Source organism: Scatophagus argus, chromosome 6, assembly GCF_020382885.2.
Source record: "Scatophagus argus isolate fScaArg1 chromosome 6, fScaArg1.pri, whole genome shotgun sequence".
Taxonomy (NCBI): domain Eukaryota; kingdom Metazoa; phylum Chordata; class Actinopteri; family Scatophagidae; genus Scatophagus; species Scatophagus argus.
In genome coordinates this window covers 15,357,194-15,378,286 of record NC_058498.1, presented here as the reverse complement: position 1 = coordinate 15,378,286, position 21,093 = coordinate 15,357,194, and the positions used below count along the sequence as shown (strand labels likewise).

Below are 21,093 nucleotides of genomic sequence, written 5' to 3'. Positions count from 1 at the left end.
CTCACCTGTGTTGGTTGCCTTGAAGTTGCACCACACTTTATAAACACGTTGAATATTAAACAACAAAAATGGGCTTACTGGACAAGTTTTAAAAGCTGCAAATATCAAACCCAAAATAGTACATCAAAAAATGCATCACTCTTCAATGTGGTGAACTGGTGACACAGATGAAGAGAGGAAAGGTCACATCTGATCTGTTCAGGATGCTTCACTGGTAATTTATTGAAAACTAATTTCAATATTTGGAAACAAATAACAACAGTGGTTCTTCATATGAGAAATCATTTTATTAAAAGTTCTCGTATAGAGACAAGTGTGATTAATGAGACAACATTATCTTCCATACTCATTATAAATCTAAATTTTCAAACATTTTTCGCATGTGCTTTGCGATGCCTCTTGGTGGCCTAATGGTGACTGGAACTTAATTTCTTCTAAAGCAAGTAGGTCCTCTTCATTCTTTACTGTGTGAAATATCTAACAGTTCCAGAGGTGACAAAACAGATCAAACACTTGGCTTATTTCAAACTGGCTTGCTTAAAATAAAAATAAAATGAAGATTATTTAATCATGCCTGCCCAAGAATGTCAGTTAGAATCCCAATTTTAAAGCAGAATGTTTAATAAAAGCAAAAATGTGTATATAATTACATCTACAATCTTAACAGATGGCTTATTTTGCATGTTTTCACACTCACTGTCTGTATTCAAAGCAAATGTGATCTGAAGTTCTCGGCCCCCAGTCCTTACATTCAGCTCTCTTTGACAAGTTGTTCCACCTCCTTCATGAAGCGTAGGCAGAGCTCATCCTGCCACGGCAGGGCGACACACTGCACTGCCACGGGCAGACCTTTGCCACCGGACACAGCCTGAACACAATCACAGGCTCCGTCAGTGAATGGTCAGAACCACCACAGTCTTCTGCCTCCACCTACTGGCCAACTGTGGAACTACAGTTCTACTAAGCATCACAGAAAAGGCCTGACACACAAGTAGGGGTTGATATGCAGAAACATAAGTGCAGACACCAGGACCATGGAATCTGCCTGGCCTCATGGTATCATGGACAGGTTACAAAACAGGCCCAGGGGTACAGGACCAGAACCTCAATATGAAGTAAGAAGTGAAGTCACGTTTCTCACCTCTTTGAACAGTTTGTCAAAGTTGTCCTTATAAATGCCCTTGTAGTCCTTGAGTTTCTCCTCATCCTCAGCTGTCACCGTGGAAACAGGAACAACCCCGGCAGGAAAGTTGAGGAGATTATAAAGCATTGTATAAGAGACAGCATCTGGAAGGACAAAAAAATAGGAACAGGCTGTTCACTGTGATACACTGGGCTTTACACAAGTACAATTATTGCAGTTGTGTACGCTAATCACGTGCGTTATAATGTGCAGTGCTGTGACAAAATGGATCTATTATATCTCTCTAATCTTTAAAAATGGCCTTTCAGTTATTACACGCAGAACTGCTCGGGGTACCGTACGGGAAGCCTTGCCGCAGTAGAAGAAGTTATAGGCTGGTCCAATGACAGGGCACAGCAGCACGTCTATGTTGCATCTCCTCCAATCTGCTATCGTTTCATAAATGTAGTCCTAAAGAAAACACAAGAGAATACATTTTCACATGCATGCGGTCATACATGGACAGGCATCATTAACTGACAGCCAACAGTACCTCAACAGCAGCATGCTGCTTCCACAGTTCAGGAACAGATCTAAAAACAGGGCAGAGAAAGAATCATTGACTTTTGTCTTTTCATTCACTACATGCCATGTGCGAGTAGCCAAACCTCAAATGCAAACTGTCAACTTCAAAATTACTTTCTCACCCAACTCCACAGAGAGAACTTAAAATGTCAGAAACACGAGGAGACTGCAAAAAAAAAAAACATGACATAAAACAGACTTTAAATATTAAATCACTCACTTTATCAATATTCACTCAGCCTGAGGATTTATTACGCATGTCTGTCACAGAAGGAAAGAACTCACCAGGGGCTTGAGGAGGAACGAGAGGGTTTTCTTCAACCACTTGGGGAAATAGTAAGGAAAAACTTGAGAACTGAGGCAGGGGTCCAGGGGGCTTCCCTCCCTAAAACAGAAACAATAAAGATCACTAGCACAGAAAAATAATCTATTCAAAGGGGCTGTAATATGGTTTACACTGATAGACAGGTATAATGATAGGTATAATAAGGTTTCAGATCATAGGCAAAACAGAAAAAACAAAAACTCATATCACAGCCCTCTGAGGCTGTGGAGGCCCAGCAGAGCTTCGATCTAAATGCTAAAAAACATTACATCGCTAATATGCTCACAATGCTCACAATGACAATGTTAACACACTGAGTCTGAGCAGATATGTGTACCATTTTATTTTAACATGCTATCATTTGTCAATTAGCACTGAAGACAAAGCACAGCTAGTTTTGCAGGTATGTAATTAACCTGCAACAGTTTTTCAGCAAAGAAAATTATGAAATATTCTCCTTTGTTTTTACTGTGAAGCTGGGAAATAAAATTACTGCACATTAAATTATACCCCAATATCCTGAGTCTCTGACTGCAACATAAACATAATACATACAAATATCAAACTAAATCGCGAGAAAAACATGGAATGAATGTTGAAGCAATCTCTCATGGTGTTGGTATCACTTAATATAATATTCTAATTATCTTTAAAAAATGTAACTGCGTTTCTTTTAAATGCAGATGCCTGAGTCAGATGTCTGACTCTGATCCTGATCCGCACTGACTTGCACGCTTCAGTGAGGCATATTTGATCTGGACAGGTGGACAGGTGGACAGGTTTCCTCCATGCAGTTCCACTATCATCAGACAGAGGGGGCTGTTTAAAAGAACTGCTTCTGTACATAGTGAACTGAGGCCATATTATCGTGAAAAGAAAAGCACGATTGACTCAATCTGTTTCAACTGGAGAGGCTGCAAAAGTAATGCTGTAAAAGCAGTTGAATAGATGTTTCTTCCCTCCCATCTTTGCATGTATATTGTTATCCATTGTCACTTATTCTTTCATACAGCATTTAGCATTATAAATAAAGAGGAGCTGAGGATAGTGGATAGTGAGGATAGTGATGGTTTGACCATTGAGAGTGATGGCTACACACAACCGTCTCCAAGCACGGCCTGAGGCGCTCTCAAGCGAAAATTGGTTAAGTGCTTGAAGAAGTCGAAAGAAATTCTGAACTTGCTGCTGAAGGAGTTGAGCTCTAACAGAGCTTTGTCCTCTCTGACGCCTTGGGCCATGCTTTTAGACGGTTGTGAACTTCTTGAACCTGAATTTCTGGCCTCTCACTTATATAGTCCTCAGTAGTGTTGTTTTCAAGTAGGTCCCCACCAGTGAAGAGAACCACGCTGAAGAGAATACAACGACATATCATCACCTTTTCAGCTGATATATGGAACAGCTGCTAAGGCAGTTGTGAAGCAATATCATTATTCAGCTGTAGCCATGTTTCTGCCCACCTGACTAATGTAATATGCATGTACTGCGTATTATGTCATGTAATATTCACCATTTTTAGTGTTGATTTTGGTCAAGCAAGCGTTAAATAGTATCGGTTGCTGTTTTGTGCTGACCAGCCCTAAAACAAAACTGTAAGAGCAGTGAGAGTGAAAGAAAATAGCAAAACAAAGCCAAGTCAATTATGTGCAATAATCAATTGAATTACATGACACTGAGTGACTACACTGATTAAGTAACTGTCATCTTAAAGGGAACTTGAACTCACAGTTTTTGAAGCAGGGATGTGGCTCCGTCTGCCATGATACCCTTCACCATCAGTTCAGAGACAGCATAAGTGATCTTCAGAGGACTGTACGGCACCAACTACAGGCACAAATGACAGGGACAGAACAAAGTCAATAAAAGCGTACGGCTCATATCACGTTTTATGTGGCTGTACATCATATATTTGTGTGTGTGCGAGTGGTGCGGTCTTACAGTGTGCCCTGCTTGCTCTAACAGAGCTTTGACCTCTCTGACGGCTCGGACCATGCTTGGAGACGGTTGTGTGTAGCCATCGCTCTCCAGGTAACCAATCCTCAGAGGCTTTGAGCTCTGGTATATCTGAAGACAAAACATTTTCAACTAATAAATATTTGCGGATAGGAGGCTGAGACTTTCTGTTTATCTTACAGCTTTAATGTAGTTTAATCAACCGTGGATTTAATTCACAGATTTAAATATGCCCGTTTAATCCTGTGCTGTTAAAACCTCTATGTTTGAGTGCTGAATCCACAAATTCAGATCTGTGCCAACTGCCTAGAGCGTCAGATCAAGATTTTCGAGAACAATGATGATGCATTCACACAAACATGTCTAATAATGTGCCTTTATGTTGCCCCTACACATAAAGTAGGCGACCTCAGCTCATCATTGCCACAGCACATCTCCCAAGAGCGAACATTTATGGTGTAAACTACAGACAGGAGACAACATCCTGAAAACACAATCACACAAACATTTCTCTGGAAAACTGAGCAAGACTTGATTCTGCAGGTAAACAGGTATGACCAGTCACTCCAGATCTCTTAACTCTCAAAGCTAAAACACTTATGAGCTGTGTTAGGTCTGTGTTAGGCCAAGCTGAGCACATAAGTTGGCCTCGACTCCTTTGGGAAAGCTCTCCCTCCAGCCTGTGGGGAGTTGTACCCATTAAGCCGCAGGAGCACTAATGAGGTTGTTTGCTGATAACGTTTCAGTTTATTCCAAATTGTTTGCTGGGGTGGAAATCCGGGGTTAACTGAAGCCCGTAAAGTTCTTTCACAACAAACTGGAAAGAACATTTCATTAGGGACATGGCTTTGTGCACAGGGGCTCTGTGATACTTTCCCATGTTGTTGCCACAGAGCTGCAATCACACGATTCATTTCTTGCAGAGAGTTAGATAAGTAGACTGATACCACCCTGGGGCCAGATGTATAGATGCTGTATACACAAAACCCATGCGTATGCTGTTTCTCACACATAAACTGGTATAAGAAAGAACATGCGCTGGGGATGTGTGTACCTCACGCATACATTAGACCAGGCACACACACATTTTTCAAGAGACATTCTAATTCTAAATTACTAATTACTGAGTGAGAGATTTTATTATTCTTTTTATTTACATTGGAGCTGTTACTCGGTGATGAAAACAGTCAATTAAACTGCACTGCACTTCTTCTTTGCAGTTCTTGTCAGGTCTGAAGAGCGGTGGAGCAGACACAAGCATCAACATGCAAATAGATGTTTGTGTAACTGTTTGCCCCTGCCCTCCTGGACTGTGTACAAAGGGTAAATATATAGCTGAAGCAAGAACCTTCTCCTGGATACTACAAAACCACATGCTACGTGACAGACTATTTCTTGGCTGGACACTCCTGCCAGACAGATTTTGGGATTTTTTTTTTTTTTGTAGCGGACACACCTGTGCATTAAAAGGTATGGGTGGAACGGTGGGGTCCAAGGAAAACATGTAGTCACAGAGCAGAGCCTGCATACACAGAGCCAGACTGTCCACGTCTCTCGCCATGGGTCCAGAAGATGACAGCACTAATTTGATAAGAAATATAAAAAAGTGACCTTTTTTTTTCAAATAAACATGTAGTACATTGTGTTGGAAATGACAAAACAATTGTAACTAACCTGATTTTTGCCCACGAAAAATGGGCTTTAAACCATGTGAACTGAAAAAGAAAGAAATCAAACATCTCAATATAGCAAAGATGTAGTGCAAAGCGTAAATCATCATGGAAATCATCTACAAAACTGACCGAAAGACAGATACTCACCTGAGCCGGCCTGATGTTGGCTTGAAGCCACATATGCCACAGAATGACGCAGGAATACGGATGCTGCCCCCTATATCACTACCTATGCCAAGAAGAGATCCTCCGCCCCCGATGAGAGCCCCCTCCCCACCGGAAGAACCTCCAGGCGTCTTCTGAAGGTTGTGGGGGTTCAAAGTCTGCTTATAGATGGGGTTACTACAGTCATAACTGGAGATGCATCACAAAAAACAAACAAACAAAAAAACAGATAAAGCATCACTGCCTTTGCACCTATGAGAATATATATTAACTTATATAAACTTAATATGTAACTTAATACATATTAACTTTGTGTTCAAAACTACATTAGTTCACCAGCATGGGAAACGTGAGACAACATGATATAACTTCATGATAATTTAACTGAGAAATGATTTACTTTAATAGGGCTTGGGGCAAGTTGGTTTGAACAAAGGGAATGGCTCCTTGTCTTTTCAAAACTTTGACAACCACACTGTCCTCCTGAGCAGGCTGGTCCAAATTAGCGACCACACCGCAGGTAGAGTCGTGATTCTTGTGGTGTATGATAAAAAAGGAGAAAACGAGGAAGAGAGAAAGAGAAAGAGTGTGAGACACAAGCACAACAATGGCACACGGTAAGGCTGAGGCATTTTAAGAATGCACACATATCTGAAAACCCCGTCAGTGTAATGTGATGATATGGGTAATACGTCAATACAAAATACCTTGTATGACATGTTTTCTTTGATGCTAACTGGAACTCCATACAAGAGACCTTCCTTTTTGGAGGCAACAGTTTTCAGCTGGTCAAAACTCTCCAACAAGATCCCAGTGCAGCAGTTGAGCTTTTTGTTTACTTCCAGAGTCTGTGGAAAAACAATCCAGACAGGTTTAGGTGCAAAAGACTCATTCCCTTTTGGTCATTATAATGCAGAAACTTTATTAAAAAACACTTATCAAGGCCAATGAGATGGTTGCAGGTGGGCCAGGTCTAGCCGTCCCCCAGGACTATAAGAAGTCCTGGACTTCACCTTGCTTAACCTGACACAGTAGAACCCTTACCAGCAAACTGTCTGACAGTGGATGAGTTTGTTCCCTATCCAAGGTGTTGTTATCAAAGCATTTCTGTACTGTGCTTCTTCTTTTCCAGTGCATGCAAAGTGGACATATATTGTTCAAACATGGGAGACGCAGACAACAAACAAGCTTTTTGTCTCTTTCCAAACAACGGCTCTCTCCTTGGGTTGTACAGATGATTTCCCACACCTAATGCCCAGCAAACTGCCAGGACCGGATCCTCTTTTTTTAGCTGTAACACTATATCCCCATAATTAAGTAGTGTACTGAGTGTACTGACGGAAAGGAAACTGGAGGTTATGCACATAACCAGTGTTCCCTGAGGGAGGGAAAAGGAGGCTCACATAGATCAGTCCCTCACTGCTTTTCAGCTTGGTGAAGTGCAGTTTAGATTAGTAGTAGAAAGTCTTTTGATGGCAATTTGGCAATTCTTCAGGTTTGTTTCCCAAGGACACATTCCTCCATATTTATGGGTTGTAGGTTGTTTATCTCCCTCAGGGAACATTGCATAACTAACAGCTTCTTAAAACATGAAAGTTTTGTTTGAATTATACTAGCAAGTAGATAAATATTTGGTATGGTATTTGGTATTTGGAATGATTTTTAGTTCATTACTAACGTAGTAATTTTAGTAATGAAAGTTAATGGGGGCCAAACGGTTTGAACAAATGCCTTTTGTTTAGTACTGGGAATATGCATTTTTTTCTTGTAAGACAAAAGAAATAGACATAAAAAAATGTGCTGGTGCATTTAAACTTGCTTTACAAAGCAGGAAACATCTCAGTCTAAAGACTAAGGATGTGTTTCAGCACACAAATGAGAATTCAGTCGATTTCTCATAAGTAGGGTTGTCAAAAGTATCAACGCCTTTTCAATGCCATGTTTAAAACAAACTCTCCAATCAGATTCTCAACCCAAGGCTGCACAAAAACTAACATTATTATGAATGTGTTGGTTTGTGTTCAATGACTTCGTCTGTACCAGCACTGTGTGCAGGTTGTTCATTTAGAAAATATCCTATTTAGTGTATGCAGGTCTTCTTTTCTTTGTGCCACAGCATCGTGAGAAGCTAACTGTAGAAAGTCAGTAACAGATCGCAAACACAAACTTTTATGAGCGATGTCTCAGTGAAGGTTCAAATTGATTATCTGTCTCCATGATTGTTATTCTGAGCTGAGCTGTGTGGTGTTGGGTATCGAACCTTTTCCATGTAAGAGTAAAACACATCCTCGGGGCTCAGCAAGCCTTCCTGCAGTTTCTCTGTCAACTCAGACAGGGACAGCGACAAGATGAGACCAGATTCTGTCAGTGGATGCTAGAAGACAGACATACACACACACACACATACATTACGGCATAATGCAAATATGAGGCAAGAATAACCCCTTTTGAAAGTTTGCTAAAAGTACCAAAGACAAACATTGCACAAACTATTATGTTGAATATCAGCTGATTATTGTCTACTGTTTATAAAGGAATGTCAGTAGTTAATGAATGAATAATTTTCCCTGTAACATGTCATAACCCAAGGTGATAACTGATAAATTGTTCATTCTGACAGCTCAACACTTCAGACTAACAGAATATCAGGGCACTAAAGCAGCTAAATGGAATTCAGCCACCATCAATTTTAAAGCAGCCAGACCAGGACCATAATTATGGTGTTTAATCTGAATCTTGATATGGCACACCTGTCACACGGATGGATTATCTTCTCAAAGAATTACTCACTATTACAGTTTGTGTGTTAATTCAGCTTGTGAAATATTTACAGCTTACTCACAAACTACTTTCAGAACCTCTCTGTTTCTCTAAGTCTGTGTCTGTTGACTGCATGGTCAGCAGGGTGTGCTATTAAGTCACACTTCAGATTTTTTTATAACCTGCAATTTATCTGCTGGATGGATGCATGCAAGATGTCTCCTACTAAATGTGAATACAGCATGCGTCAAACTCTGCACATCCAGACACTGTGACGACAGCGGACATGGTGTCTCTGCACTTCTTTGTTTTCACTGTGTTTGCATTAACTACTGTGACATGTTCAAAGAGCAGAAAATGCCAGAAAAAGCTAAAACTAAACAATAGGAAACAACGATTAACAGGTTACCAGTTGTTTTACAATATTTTACTCATGTTCTCGTAACCTGACAGAAGCTTAAGGATAAACATTTGTCATTTGTCAAACTTTTTATACATTTATGTATATGTCGCACACATTTATGTAAGTATTTGCAGTGTTCACCTCTCTTTGAATAAAAACACAGCCCCATGTCATGTTGATGAAGTACCAAGCTATCTACATTAACAATTTACATACATTATCTGATTCAGTTAGTCCTAATAAAGCCATTCAGTTATCTGTCCTTTGCTTCAAAACCCCAATTAAGAAAGCGAAATCATTTCAACTCTCCCCTCCAAGCCCTCCCAACAGATCGCCTCTCTCACCGACTGCTTGTACCGGGTGACACGGTCCTTGGCCTCCTGCAGGCTATCATCCCTGCGGTTTCTGGCTTTTTCTATCTTTTTCTTCGTCTCTCTGTTTCTATTAGCCTTCAGCACCAGCACCGCCAGAGCTCCCACAACGCAGGCACCACCTGTCAGCAGTGCGGCTGTCCAGTTTTCATGCTCCACTCCTTGAAGAAACTGTCTTACGTTTTCCATGGTTCCCCCGTTAACGTTAGCGGTACGAGATCGGCTAATTCAGGCTAACGAGAACTCGTCACACGTTTTGAGACAACACGTGTGGATGCGGTTAAGGCGTCTGAGAACACATTCGTGCTGGACCTCCTCCAGCTCTACTCAAGTACCTCTCACTGTGTGACCTGCCCCGTGTCGCCTCCGACCAGAACACCGCCGGAGATGACAGAGTTGAGGACAGAGGAGTGGAGTACTTTAACCCCAGCAGCAACACTTGTACGTTAGAGGGCGCCAGTGATGGTGTTCTTCCACAGTGTCACACGTCAGATGCTGCTGGACTCCATGTCAATATCAGGCTGGAAGCTGATCCTGACCCCAGACATAAGTCTCACTCATAGCATATTTGTGAGCACCGAAGCTTTCCTTGTGTATGTTGGGCAAAAGTCCATGTGGGGATCATTTATTTCTTTGAAGACAGAGTGTGCTGAAATCATTGGAGCTCTGAAAAATTCTGTCATGCCAGTGAAACAACCCAGACTGTTTTGCTGTACAGCCATGGGTTAACTGTCAACTCTGTCATCAGGTAGATCACAGAGTATTTGGCATGAACCAGTACCATTTTTAAGGCTTTGCTTTTTGAAATGTTGGGGTTTCTTTTATCGTTCTACTCCATATGAACATGCAGGAAGTCAAACGCTCCTGACCTCGTTCTCCATGTGTAATCACCTGCATGAGATCTACAGGTGTTCATAGAATAATGTTGCACAATGGATCTTCATTTTTATGAGTCAGAGGTTTGAGTTCACTAGAATCATTCACAAACTTTTATGGGATTTATGGTGATAATATAATGAAGTTGATGCAAGGTCAGGTTTTGAAGCCTTATCTTATGTATTCAGGCTCATATCTCCTTCATCACACTTTTTGGAGGTTTAACTGGGGCTGGGCTGTCTCCAACATCACTTTTTCATTTGAAAAACTACTGCAATAAAAGTCTGCACTTCCCAACACTTTACAGCACCTCTTCTTGTTTTCCATGCATAATAATAATAATAATAATAATGATAATAGTAATCACCTGCATGAAATCTATAAAAAGGGTGAACAAACTCTGTATCCTGACTGTGCAGGAGTCGAGGGGTTTACATGAATCATTTACAAAACTACTGGATTTCTAATTGTAAATAAACTTTGTGCACAAGATAAGGTTTCCGAGCCATGTACTTTAATGAAATATTGACTCAGACTACATTGTTAAATACTTAGTTGTTTTTTTTTTATCATGAGCAGATATAGAACAGTACATTTAAAGTTACAGCAGATCCACATATGGATGTATTTAAAACCAAGTTTTCCTCATAACACAATATTTGAAGAATGTCATCAGGCAGTGGTGCAACAATCAGGGAGGACTTTATTTGACCGAGTGGAACAGTTTGTGCGCCACCTAGGGGAACACAAGAGGACATTCATTAATGCAAACAAGCTACATGTGCAGGCAATGTTAAAAAACAAGGTTGGTAAATTAATAGATTCTATGATGTTCACTATAATAACAAAACTTAATGGGAGAGGCATGACTAAAACCACTAGTTTTTTGAGTCTCTTTATTCATTATGTTATTGAATAATATGTGATCCCATTTAAAAAGCTTTTTTTTTAACCTTCTCTGCACAGAGACACACTACTGCATCTCTGTGAAGCTTTCTGCATTGCACTGTAAAATAAAACCATGTTTAGAAATCAGTTTGGTCCCTTAGTACAAATTAGTCTGAGCTATTGGGCATTAGAAAGCTGAAAGGAGAATTTCCACCACATCTTCTATGAAGCACATGAAGCACTCATCACCTTGTATTTAGGATTAAATAGACTGTTGTTACCTACATCAAAAGTATAATCAAGTATTTTTACTGTCAGGAGTCTTTGCCCAAGCAATAATCTTCAACATTCACATTTTGTCCAAGACTGTTTTTATGAGTTCCCAGAATGTAACAGCAGCAGTACAAAGTGACTTCAGTAATTGGGTTCAAATTGTATGACAGGAAAAACTATCTGGCTGGCCTGGCTATCTACGCACCTGCTGTGCCCTCATTCCACATGACCGGAGTCTTCCACAGGTCTAGGTGGATATATTGCTGAAGCTTTTAATGAGCTAGTTGCAGAGGAATGGCACAGAAAGTACAGCCAAAATTTCCACACACTAACAATCCAGCTCAGCAGCTGCAAGTACTAACAATAGCCATATTCATTGTTTACATTCATTACATGATGTGGCTAACGCAGTAAGTGGACTGCCTTTTACATGTGTACATTAATAAAAGATGAGTAGCAGGTGGTTTAAGTAGGGTGAAGCATCTCTCCATTAAAAGAGATGGCACAGCAGCTTAACTCTTTTGATTCGTTTAATATCCTGAAACGTTGACATGATCACCAACAACAATATACAATGAAGAAATCAGCTTGAAAATCCATGCTACTAGTGAAATGTCTTTGCAGATGTGGGTATGTTAATCAGAGAAAAATCCATCTGAGTGAATGAAGGGCAGCTGATTTATGCAAACATGCAGATGCAAGATGAACACCAGCGTATGCATCTCAAGTGATCTTACTTTCCTGTTACCATGAATATGAGTTGAATGAGAGCGGAGGACAGGAGAGAACACAACAGTCAGTGTGCCCCCCCTCCTCTGCCCCTTACTCGCTGCATTTGTGCATACAGAGCCAAAGTGCTCATGAATACTGTTCTGTATGCTTTTATCACATGCACATGCTTGTTTTTTCATGTGCATGGGTTTGCTGTGGGCTTTGTGACCACCTCTGCTTTCTCTTTGGTACAGTTGACAAATATCACACTTACACAGTGGTCCCGAGCATGCAGGAAGTCAAAGAGCTCCTCAGTACAATCCTCCTCTGTTGAAGACCGAGAGCCAACTCTGGTCTCACATTCCTCTAGACGCTCCCGAGTGTGAATGCAGTGCTCCGCCTCTTCACATTTCTGTCGCACTGAGTCAAGAGGATCCTTTTAACGGAATACGCAGCATTCAGAATATGTATCTTGAGGAATGTCATTTAACAACAGACATATCCAGCAGCTAATCCACAGTACAATCAGTCTTATTGGTATCATAGGATAAACTAAATCTAAACAATATCACCACAAACTACAGCCTGTCAAGTGACTATAAATACCTACCTAATAAACTGGTAACCAAGTGTATGAGTGCAGCAGGTGACAGAGGACATAACTTATGCACAAAGAGGAAAACCAAAAACTTCCAACTTTCACTTCTTAAAGTTCCCCTTCACTCAAAAATGTATTTTCTCCTTGTTCCTACACTTCAATTTTTGAGCATTGTTGTATAGAAAGATGCATGCAGAACACTATAGGGTTATTTTCACATGAATTGCTGCAAGTTAACATTTTCTGTTTATTAAAATCTTGACTTTCTCCTTGCATAATTATAATGTGGAAAATTACACTTTCTGCTGCAAAAACATATCAGATACATAATACTGTTCCAAAAAGATATTATAAAAATAAAGATATATATTATTAATATTTACAGATATGATTTGTGTGTGTGTGGAGGGTTATTGTTAGTCATGTGAGGGGAAGCCAAGAAGACATGAGGTCTAAATATTTGTCCACAGCTTGTCCAACACTTTTCTCACACCCCTCTGGTTCTCATTTTTATCAGTTTAATATTTTATTCTTCTAGCTTCTTCAAAATGATATATGATGTGATATATTTAATAACATGTCAATCAAATAAAAAGGGCAGTCAGATTTGTGATCAAATGCATAATCTCAAATTAATTCAAAGAGGCAGTACACATATTTTCATTCTGATGTAGGTCTACAATGAACATACCACCATTTCTTCCTCTTCCTCTTCTTCCTCCTCCTCCTGTAACAGTCGTAAATGACCAAATCAATATCAGTTACTTTCAATGAGTAGCAAGTGTTATTGGATGAATTACATCTTCAAAAGATTTGCCAATCTAACCAATTAAGCAGATTTCGCTGCATAAATTAGCTTCCACATACTGAACGACGATGGTACTGTTAACGCTGGCTAATGTTAACGTAAGGAAGGTGGCGACTTAGCTAGCTCAGTTAGCCGTGTTGTGCTAGCTTGTTAGCTTACTAGCTAAAATAACCAAACGTTATTGACATAGTATATCGAGTTGAAGTGAATGGGGGAAAGCTACTAACATCATCGGGCTCTCCGTTCATGATCATCTTCTCCTCAAAAACCATTTTTTCCCTAGACCTTAAATGACCGGCTATCAAATCTTGAGTATCGGAGGACACAGACAGGTCACGCCAAGGAATCGAGTACAGCGGAAAGTTAAGACAAGCAAAGTCCCTCCCCTTCCGGTAGACAAAACTGGACGTAATTTCTGAAAAGGTATGCATGGGAATTAAAGGCGAGAGACAAATACAGTTTTGAATCGCACCACTGATTACACACATGACGTCAGTCAATTTAAAAATAAATTTCCAAATCAAAAGAAAATTGTCATAAAACTGCGTAAGACAGCATGAGAAAGCCGACACCCAACAGTCGCGTTAGTGACGTAGTCTCGTTTAAGACTTACCTAAATTCACGAGTGAAAACTTGCAGAGCCGGTTCCACTTAGATAGCTTACGAAATCCACTAACATTCGTTTCAAATACATATAGCTGTCAATATAGCTAGAAATGAATGGCTCTTGAACTCTTTTGATACTTTTTCAGTGCCAAAGTAACGGCCATATTGTGATGGTGACGTATATTGTGAGAGACGACAGATGTAGTTCACTGAATGGTTTCACACAAATCTGCGTGGTTTTTTGCCACCTTTAGAAAAAAATGCTTTCTTGACATGCAACCTTATTAAATGAAATGAAATTGCACATACGATGCATATTGTTTCAGAAATAAGGTCCCATAGGGGACACCGAAAGTGACTGTATTTTTCCATTCTCTTCAGCAAAATCAAACCACACATTTTATGGCCTCCAGACTTTCACAAAAAACTTCCTGTTCACAAGCTCATGGGTCAAATATGAAAATAAAGCCAGACCTGAAGCAACCAACTACAGGACTGACAACCTGACTCAATCAGTTGATATAATAAGTGTTGTCCAGAGCCATAACACAGAATAATTGGAGAATTTCTCTGATAATTTTGGTTATGAGAAGAAATATTAGAAAGAAAGAATAAATCTATTTTATTTCAAAGTTAAAATTGTTTGGCAGAGAAAATTGTGGTTTGTTTGGTTCCCATCAGCCAAAATGATGAAACACTCTTCTACCACCATGTGTTGGAAAGTAGTACTACACCGGCCTGCATTTCAAAACTATTTGCAACTCCAACTATTTGCTGGAATAACACTGACATGTGGTTGTTCTGAATTGTAATGCAGCTCGCTTTGGCATATGTATTTGTATTCTCAGACTGAGGGGCAAGCTGACAGTACATTTGATGAGGAAAGCCTGATTATTTGTGTGTGTGATTTGTTTCTGGCCGGCTTTGAGACCACATCCACTACACTCACGTCCAATTTTTCATTTTAAAAGGTGATAGGAGTCACGTTGCCTAGCCCTTACTTTATTACTTACTTTACTATTACTTTATTTATATTCAAAGCAGGAAATTGGCAAGATTTAATATCATACAGCTAATCACACAGTAAAACAGCTACTGTAATGAAACCTTTTAAGAATTTCAGAATTCTAACTGTGAAATGCAATTTGAAATATATTATATAACAACATTTAGAATCTTCACCACAGTATATAAATTTTCATACTGACTGAAAATATGTTTTATTTTATGCTGTCTGTGATGTTCATTAACAACCCAATGGCCAGAATAAATGTTTACATTGTACGTTTTGGCAAACCGCAGAGTTGTGAAATTGTTACATTTCATGTTACATTATGTGTATTTCATATCTACCTATCATATCAACATTTCAATAAGACACATGGTATGGGTATGATGACACTTTCCATTCCTTTCTGTTTAAATCTTCAACTTTACGTTATGATACACTGTGATTAAGGTCTGGTTAGGTTTAGGCACAAAAATCACTTGGTTATGGTTAGAAAAAGATCTTGTTGGTTGTGGCTTAAAATACCTGGTTGTCGATATCATAAAACAGATGAACTATAATAAAAATCATTCACATCAAACCTTTTTTTCTTTGTACAAGGTCATTTGAATTTGGCTTTCTATTTCTCTTAACTCTGATGAAATTATCTTTTGTACCATATTCACACCATACAACCAAATAGATTCTTACTGTTAAGTTCAAACAGCAGGGTATTACTGTCACTAATTGACAGTGTGTAGCTGTATGTATAAGGGGGTCAGAGTCCAGTATGACTTTGCTATGTTGCCAAGAGCTGAACAACTGGGTGGTGGATGGACATTTTTTTTCAATACAAAGGAATATTACAACTCATCTATCTCTGTCTGAGCCACGATTACACACCTGGACTAAATCTACCTGTGACCTTTTGCAGTCCAAAAAATTTTATGTACTGATTCTGTTTCACTATTGCTTATTTTCACACAAGTGTCCTTTAGTGTATTTTATTCTTTTTCTCTGTTCTATTTTTATACTCAATATTTTGTGTCATAGTGTGTTTTATTGTATTCAAATATACTGGACTGCTATGACATCTATCCATCTATCTATCTAAATAGCATATTGAAAAAGGAAGTATTACCAGTATTAAAGTATCAACAAATGGTTGTTATCAGTTCAACTTATGTCATACATTCAGGCCTTTACTCTTTTGTCCTTACTGAACATATAGATATTACATAACTTGGGAGGAGTGGTCTAATCAAGAGTAGCGGCGTATGTGATAATACAGGTGGGGTGAGACTTATGACTTAACCCAAGTTTCTCACTCACAGAGAGAGTCACAGGAGAAGCAGCAAAAACCTAGACTTCAGTTGGAGGCTTGAGCCCTTTTTTTACAGAATGGATTCAGTCTTGTCTGCAATTGGATTCTTTATGTATTGGGATGTCAAAAGCCTGCTGCTTTTCATGGCAATTTTCATCCTCAGTGCAGATTATATTAAGAACCGTCGGCCGGCCAGCTTCCCTCCAGGACCCCGGGCATTTCCTATTGTGGGCAACATGTTCTCTCTGGACCACAAGAGGACCCATGAAGATTTGATGCAGGTAGATGAACAGATATCAAAAATGCATCAGGTCAACTGATGGGTCTCTTCTTTCTGTTATCTGTCATATGAAGCCTCACAATGTTCCACTTCTGTCAAATCCACTCACAGTTAGCAGGCAGATACGGAGACGTGTTCAGCCTGCGAATGGGCCAGACTTGGATGGTGGTGTTAAACAGGTTTGAAGTGATGAAAGAGGCTCTGGTGAATCAGGGAGACAGTCTGGCAGACCGTCCAGACCTCCCTCTGCAGAACGACATAGGCCATGGACTAGGTGAGAGGGAGTAACACACACAGACAACTCATTATTATTGTGACTCCCACAGGAAAACATTGTTGAGTGAATATTGTACAAATGCTATACTTTTGAATATGTTCAAAGGTTATGTTTTACCTCATTCAAAAGCATTTGTCATTTTTAAGGTACATACACTGTCAAATTATGAGTTTATCACATGAATCCCTTGTGTTTTAAATACAGAAGCTTACAGATGAGAACATTTGTCATAGCAATACACACCTAATTAACAAAAAATAAAATAAAAATGTGTTTTTTGCCCCATCTGCACAATCTACATCTCAGTTTTATCAAGTCTTCAATCTCCTCCTGAGAAATAAGAAATTCTATATGAGTTTCTGTTGGAATACATCAAACAGAATAACTTATTCATGTTTATACATAGCAGTTTTTAGCAGTCACGTAAACAAATATTTTAACCATTCATAGTAAAGTAGCAACATTGTTCTCTTGAGAAAATTAAAATTCTTTTGAAAATGTAATTAAACAAAAAAAGGTTTTGTATTACACGAGCTGTCAATCTACTTCATTTTTAAGCCATCTTTTGGTGCTTTTGATCTATCAGGTGTAATTATCAGTAACGGGAGCTTGTGGAAGCAGCAGAGGCGTTTCGCACTTTCAACCCTCAGATATTTTGGATTTGGAAAGAAATCGCTTGAACCTGTTATCTTGGATGAATTTACACATTGTGCAAAGGACTTCAGGAGTTTTAAAGGTAAACCGTGATTGTACAGTAACATCTTTAAAATGATACACAATAACAAATACAGAATTGATATCTAAAAAAAATAAATTTCATTGTGTAGGCAAGTCATTTGCCCCACATCTCATCATCAACAAGACTGTCTCCAACATCATCTGCTCCCTGGTCTTTGGCCATCGCTTTGAGTACAACGATGAGAAGTTTGGGAAACTGATGATGTGGTTTGGCCAAAGTATTCAGATTGAGGCATCCATTTGGGCGCAAGTACGGCATTTTAACAGTCCAGTGTGTAGAATTTAGGAGGATCTATTGGCAAAATCTGAATTTAATTTTTATAATTATGGTTTCAGTGGTGTATAATCACCTGATAATAAGAAGGCTGACTTTTTGTTACCTTAGAATAAGCATTTCCATCATCTCCGCTGTGGCAGTGTGTCCTCACTCATTAGGTCTGCCATGTCGCACGGTCATGTGCAGCATGGCAGAGCTCTTCATCATTTTTAGGGGCTGCCATATTCATACACACTTATAAGGTGACGGTAAAGGGGGGGGATTTTGTTTGGCTTTAGTCTGCAACCTCACGGATAAATCCTACACACCGGACCTTTAAAGCTACTGATATATATATATATATATATATATTTTTCTGTGTGCCATTGTGCAATACATTCCTCATGGCAATACATTGCAAATCTGTTCATCATTCATTCATGTGGTTCTAGTTGGACACAGTTCAAAACGGAAATGCGGTAAAATGTATGAGAGCAGATTTGTAAATGACATTTTAGTGTAAAATTCATATTGATTATAGCAATGAGAAACGTTTTTGCTGAGATGCTTTATTCACACATTATTGTTCCACCCTGCTCTACTCTGCAGCTTTACAACTCATTCCCTCAGCTGATGAGATGTTTGCCAGGACCACATAAGACAGTACAGAACATCTGGAATGATGTAAAGGACTTCATAAGAGAAGAGCTTAAGGAGCACAGACAAAACTGGGATCCCTCAGACCCAAGAGACTACATTGACTGCTACCTGAATGAGATTCAAAAGGTGACTGGTGCTAGATCCACTTTTGTACTGCTTACCCCACATGGCTCAAGAAGATGCTCAGTATTCAGTTCCTGTGAACATCTAATTTACTTGCTGTGCACCTACATCAGAACTATCAACTATCAATATGTTGTACTGACATGACATTTCATTGTGGCACCATTCCTGGCTGGTACTTATGAAATACAAAGACCAGTTATGCACCGATAAACGAGACAAAGACGCAAAAGTCTTCCCTGCAAATATTTCACGACAAAACCAGTAGAGAGATGAATTTGCAACAGTGTGCTCCAATACATGAACAGGAGTTAGAGGAAACTGACACATTAAAATTAAAATCTGAAATCCACATACACTTACCACAGACCAAGCAGGACAGGGTGTAGTGCAAAAATGGCAGCAGTTGCAGAGCTCTAAGAGGGCCTTAAATTCGGTTTTGCTGCCACAACTGGAATTGGCTTGTTCTGAATTATTTCACAACGCATTTTAACATATCTATTTGTATATATTCTCAGACTGAAGGGCATGCTGACAGCACTTTTGATGAGGAAAACCTGATTGTGTGTGTCTTGGATCTGTTTGTGGCTGGCTCTGAGACCACATCCACCACCCTGCGCTGGGCTTTCCTGTACATGGCAAAGTACCCTGAGATACAGGGTAAGAACGCTTACCAAGCTGATGAAGCTCTTGGCTCAATAATGTGTGAAAGTGATTAAAGTGTTTCCATTTCCCACCCATCAGTCCAGATACATCAACTAACTAGTTTTACTCCAAGGTGACAAATATAGTGCAGATGTCATCTAAGTTACTTTGTGCTACAAAGATCTACCTGTGCTGTATGTTCTCCAATGACGGGATCAAATCAAAAGGAACATGAATCTATCTATTTGCTAATGGCTAATAGCTCCATCACTTCACATGTCTAGAAGTTTCTCTCCTTCTGTTGCACAGAAAAGGTCCAGGCTGAGATAGACAGAGTGCTCGGACAGTCCAGACAGCCGACCATGGAAGATCGTGTAAACCTGCCCTACACTGACGCTGTCATCCACGAGGTCCAGAGGATAGGTAACATAGTTCCCCTCAGCCTGCCTCATGTTACCAGCAAAGACATCCAGCTTGGAGGCTACACAGTCCCAAAGGTTGTTTATTATTTGTGTTTTGTGTTATTTTTTGTGCTATATGCAGTTTTAAAATTGCATATAGCACCATGTTGTGTATTTATGAATTATAATTATGATTTCGATCACCAGGGAGTTACAATAATTCCCAATCTGACCTCGGTGCTGTTTGACAAAAATGAGTGGGAGACGCCCTTTACCTTCAACCCAGGACACTTCCTGAACGAGGAGGGCAAGTTTGTGAAGCGACCTGCTTTCATCCCTTTCTCTGCTGGTGAGGGGCAACACAATCACTTTTTATTTATGTCTTTATCTGTTTATGCCATAGACAATACAAATACCGGACAGTGATTCTGAGTCTGAGGGAAACGCCTATATTGGTTATTCTTTAATGTATGTGTAAAATTTTCCATGTTGACCATCAACAAAATATTGTTCTTTTTCATAAATTTGGTGGAAGAGGTGAAATCAGTAAAAACATTGTGGCTGAGCACTCAAACACCAGGCTAACCCAGGCTATCATATACGAACAGACTTTTAAACATTGATGTATCAAAACTGATGTATCAAAACAAAAATCCATTATACATGCACTCATATTCATGAGAAAAACAACTTAAGAGCCTTAAAAGCCAGTTTCATTGATAATATCATCTCAGACACTATTCCTTGTTGTTAGAGTGTGTACAAAGTGCACAACTCAGGTAAAAAGTTACATCTAAGACACATCTGCACATGTGTGGACAAGGCCTTACCGCAGAAAGAAAGACTCAAGTGAACTTCCCTCCCCTTTTTGTCTCCATGATGATTTTGGTCAATCCCTGAGCTTTTCACTAGCCCTAAAGTGAGGACAAAATTTCTCATAGTTACCAGAATTAGAAGTTCCTACTTTCTCTAAAAGCCCAGTAAGAATTGCTACTACTGTCCAAAATTACTTTGAGCTCTAGGCCAAAACTGTGTGTCAGAGAAATGTTCAGGTTGTTTCAGCTTGTTTTCCTGCCTCAGGTAAGCGAGTGTGTCTTGGGGAGAACCTGGCCAGGATGGAACTTTTCCTCTTCTTCACCTCCTTTATGCAGCACTTCACCTTCTCTATGCCTGCTGGGGTGAAGCCCGTGATGGACTACAGCTTTGGTATCACTCTGGCACCGCATCCATATGAGATCTGTGCCACTTCGCGTTGAGAGTAACTTTTTAGAGAATATATTAAACTC

General features: G+C 39.6%; 3 protein-coding genes across 4 annotated transcripts; 1 reads left to right on the top strand and 2 right to left on the bottom strand.

Moving 5' to 3' along the window:
• Positions 1 to 264: 264 nt before the first annotated feature.
• Positions 265 to 9,905, bottom strand: LOC124060875 (fatty-acid amide hydrolase 1). Of its 2 annotated transcripts, none has more exons than XM_046392240.1 (15): positions 9,329 to 9,905; positions 8,082 to 8,195; positions 6,529 to 6,669; positions 6,222 to 6,355; positions 5,804 to 6,010; positions 5,658 to 5,698; positions 5,440 to 5,564; positions 3,969 to 4,094; positions 3,757 to 3,854; positions 1,994 to 2,093; positions 1,831 to 1,874; positions 1,677 to 1,716; positions 1,486 to 1,594; positions 1,142 to 1,287; positions 265 to 868 (listed from the first exon to the last, which is right to left on the bottom strand). In XM_046392240.1, exons 1-15 carry the CDS (start codon positions 9,542 to 9,544, stop codon positions 752 to 754), a joined length of 1,758 nt encoding a protein of 585 aa, XP_046248196.1. In that variant the 5' UTR covers positions 9,545 to 9,905; the 3' UTR covers positions 265 to 751. The 2 variants fall into 2 exon arrangements, with proteins under 2 accessions (XP_046248196.1, XP_046248198.1); XM_046392242.1 differs by having other exon boundaries at positions 9,691 to 9,902.
• An 818-nt stretch (positions 9,906 to 10,723) lies between these two features.
• Positions 10,724 to 13,897, bottom strand: LOC124060876 (cytochrome b-c1 complex subunit 6, mitochondrial). The gene is made up of 4 exons (XM_046392243.1): positions 13,737 to 13,897; positions 13,393 to 13,428; positions 12,378 to 12,539; positions 10,724 to 10,967 (listed from the first exon to the last, which is right to left on the bottom strand). Exons 1-4 carry the CDS (start codon positions 13,779 to 13,781, stop codon positions 10,935 to 10,937), a joined length of 276 nt encoding a protein of 91 aa, XP_046248199.1. The 5' UTR covers positions 13,782 to 13,897; the 3' UTR covers positions 10,724 to 10,934.
• A 2,472-nt stretch (positions 13,898 to 16,369) lies between these two features.
• On the top strand, positions 16,370 to 21,063 carry LOC124061101 (cytochrome P450 2J2-like). The gene is made up of 9 exons (XM_046392642.1): positions 16,370 to 16,708; positions 16,819 to 16,981; positions 17,571 to 17,720; positions 17,812 to 17,972; positions 18,588 to 18,764; positions 19,280 to 19,421; positions 19,716 to 19,903; positions 20,015 to 20,156; positions 20,888 to 21,063. The coding sequence occupies exons 1-9, from the start codon at positions 16,505 to 16,507 to the stop codon at positions 21,061 to 21,063; spliced, it is 1,503 nt and encodes a 500-aa protein (XP_046248598.1). The 5' UTR covers positions 16,370 to 16,504.
• Positions 21,064 to 21,093: the final 30 nt, after the last annotated feature.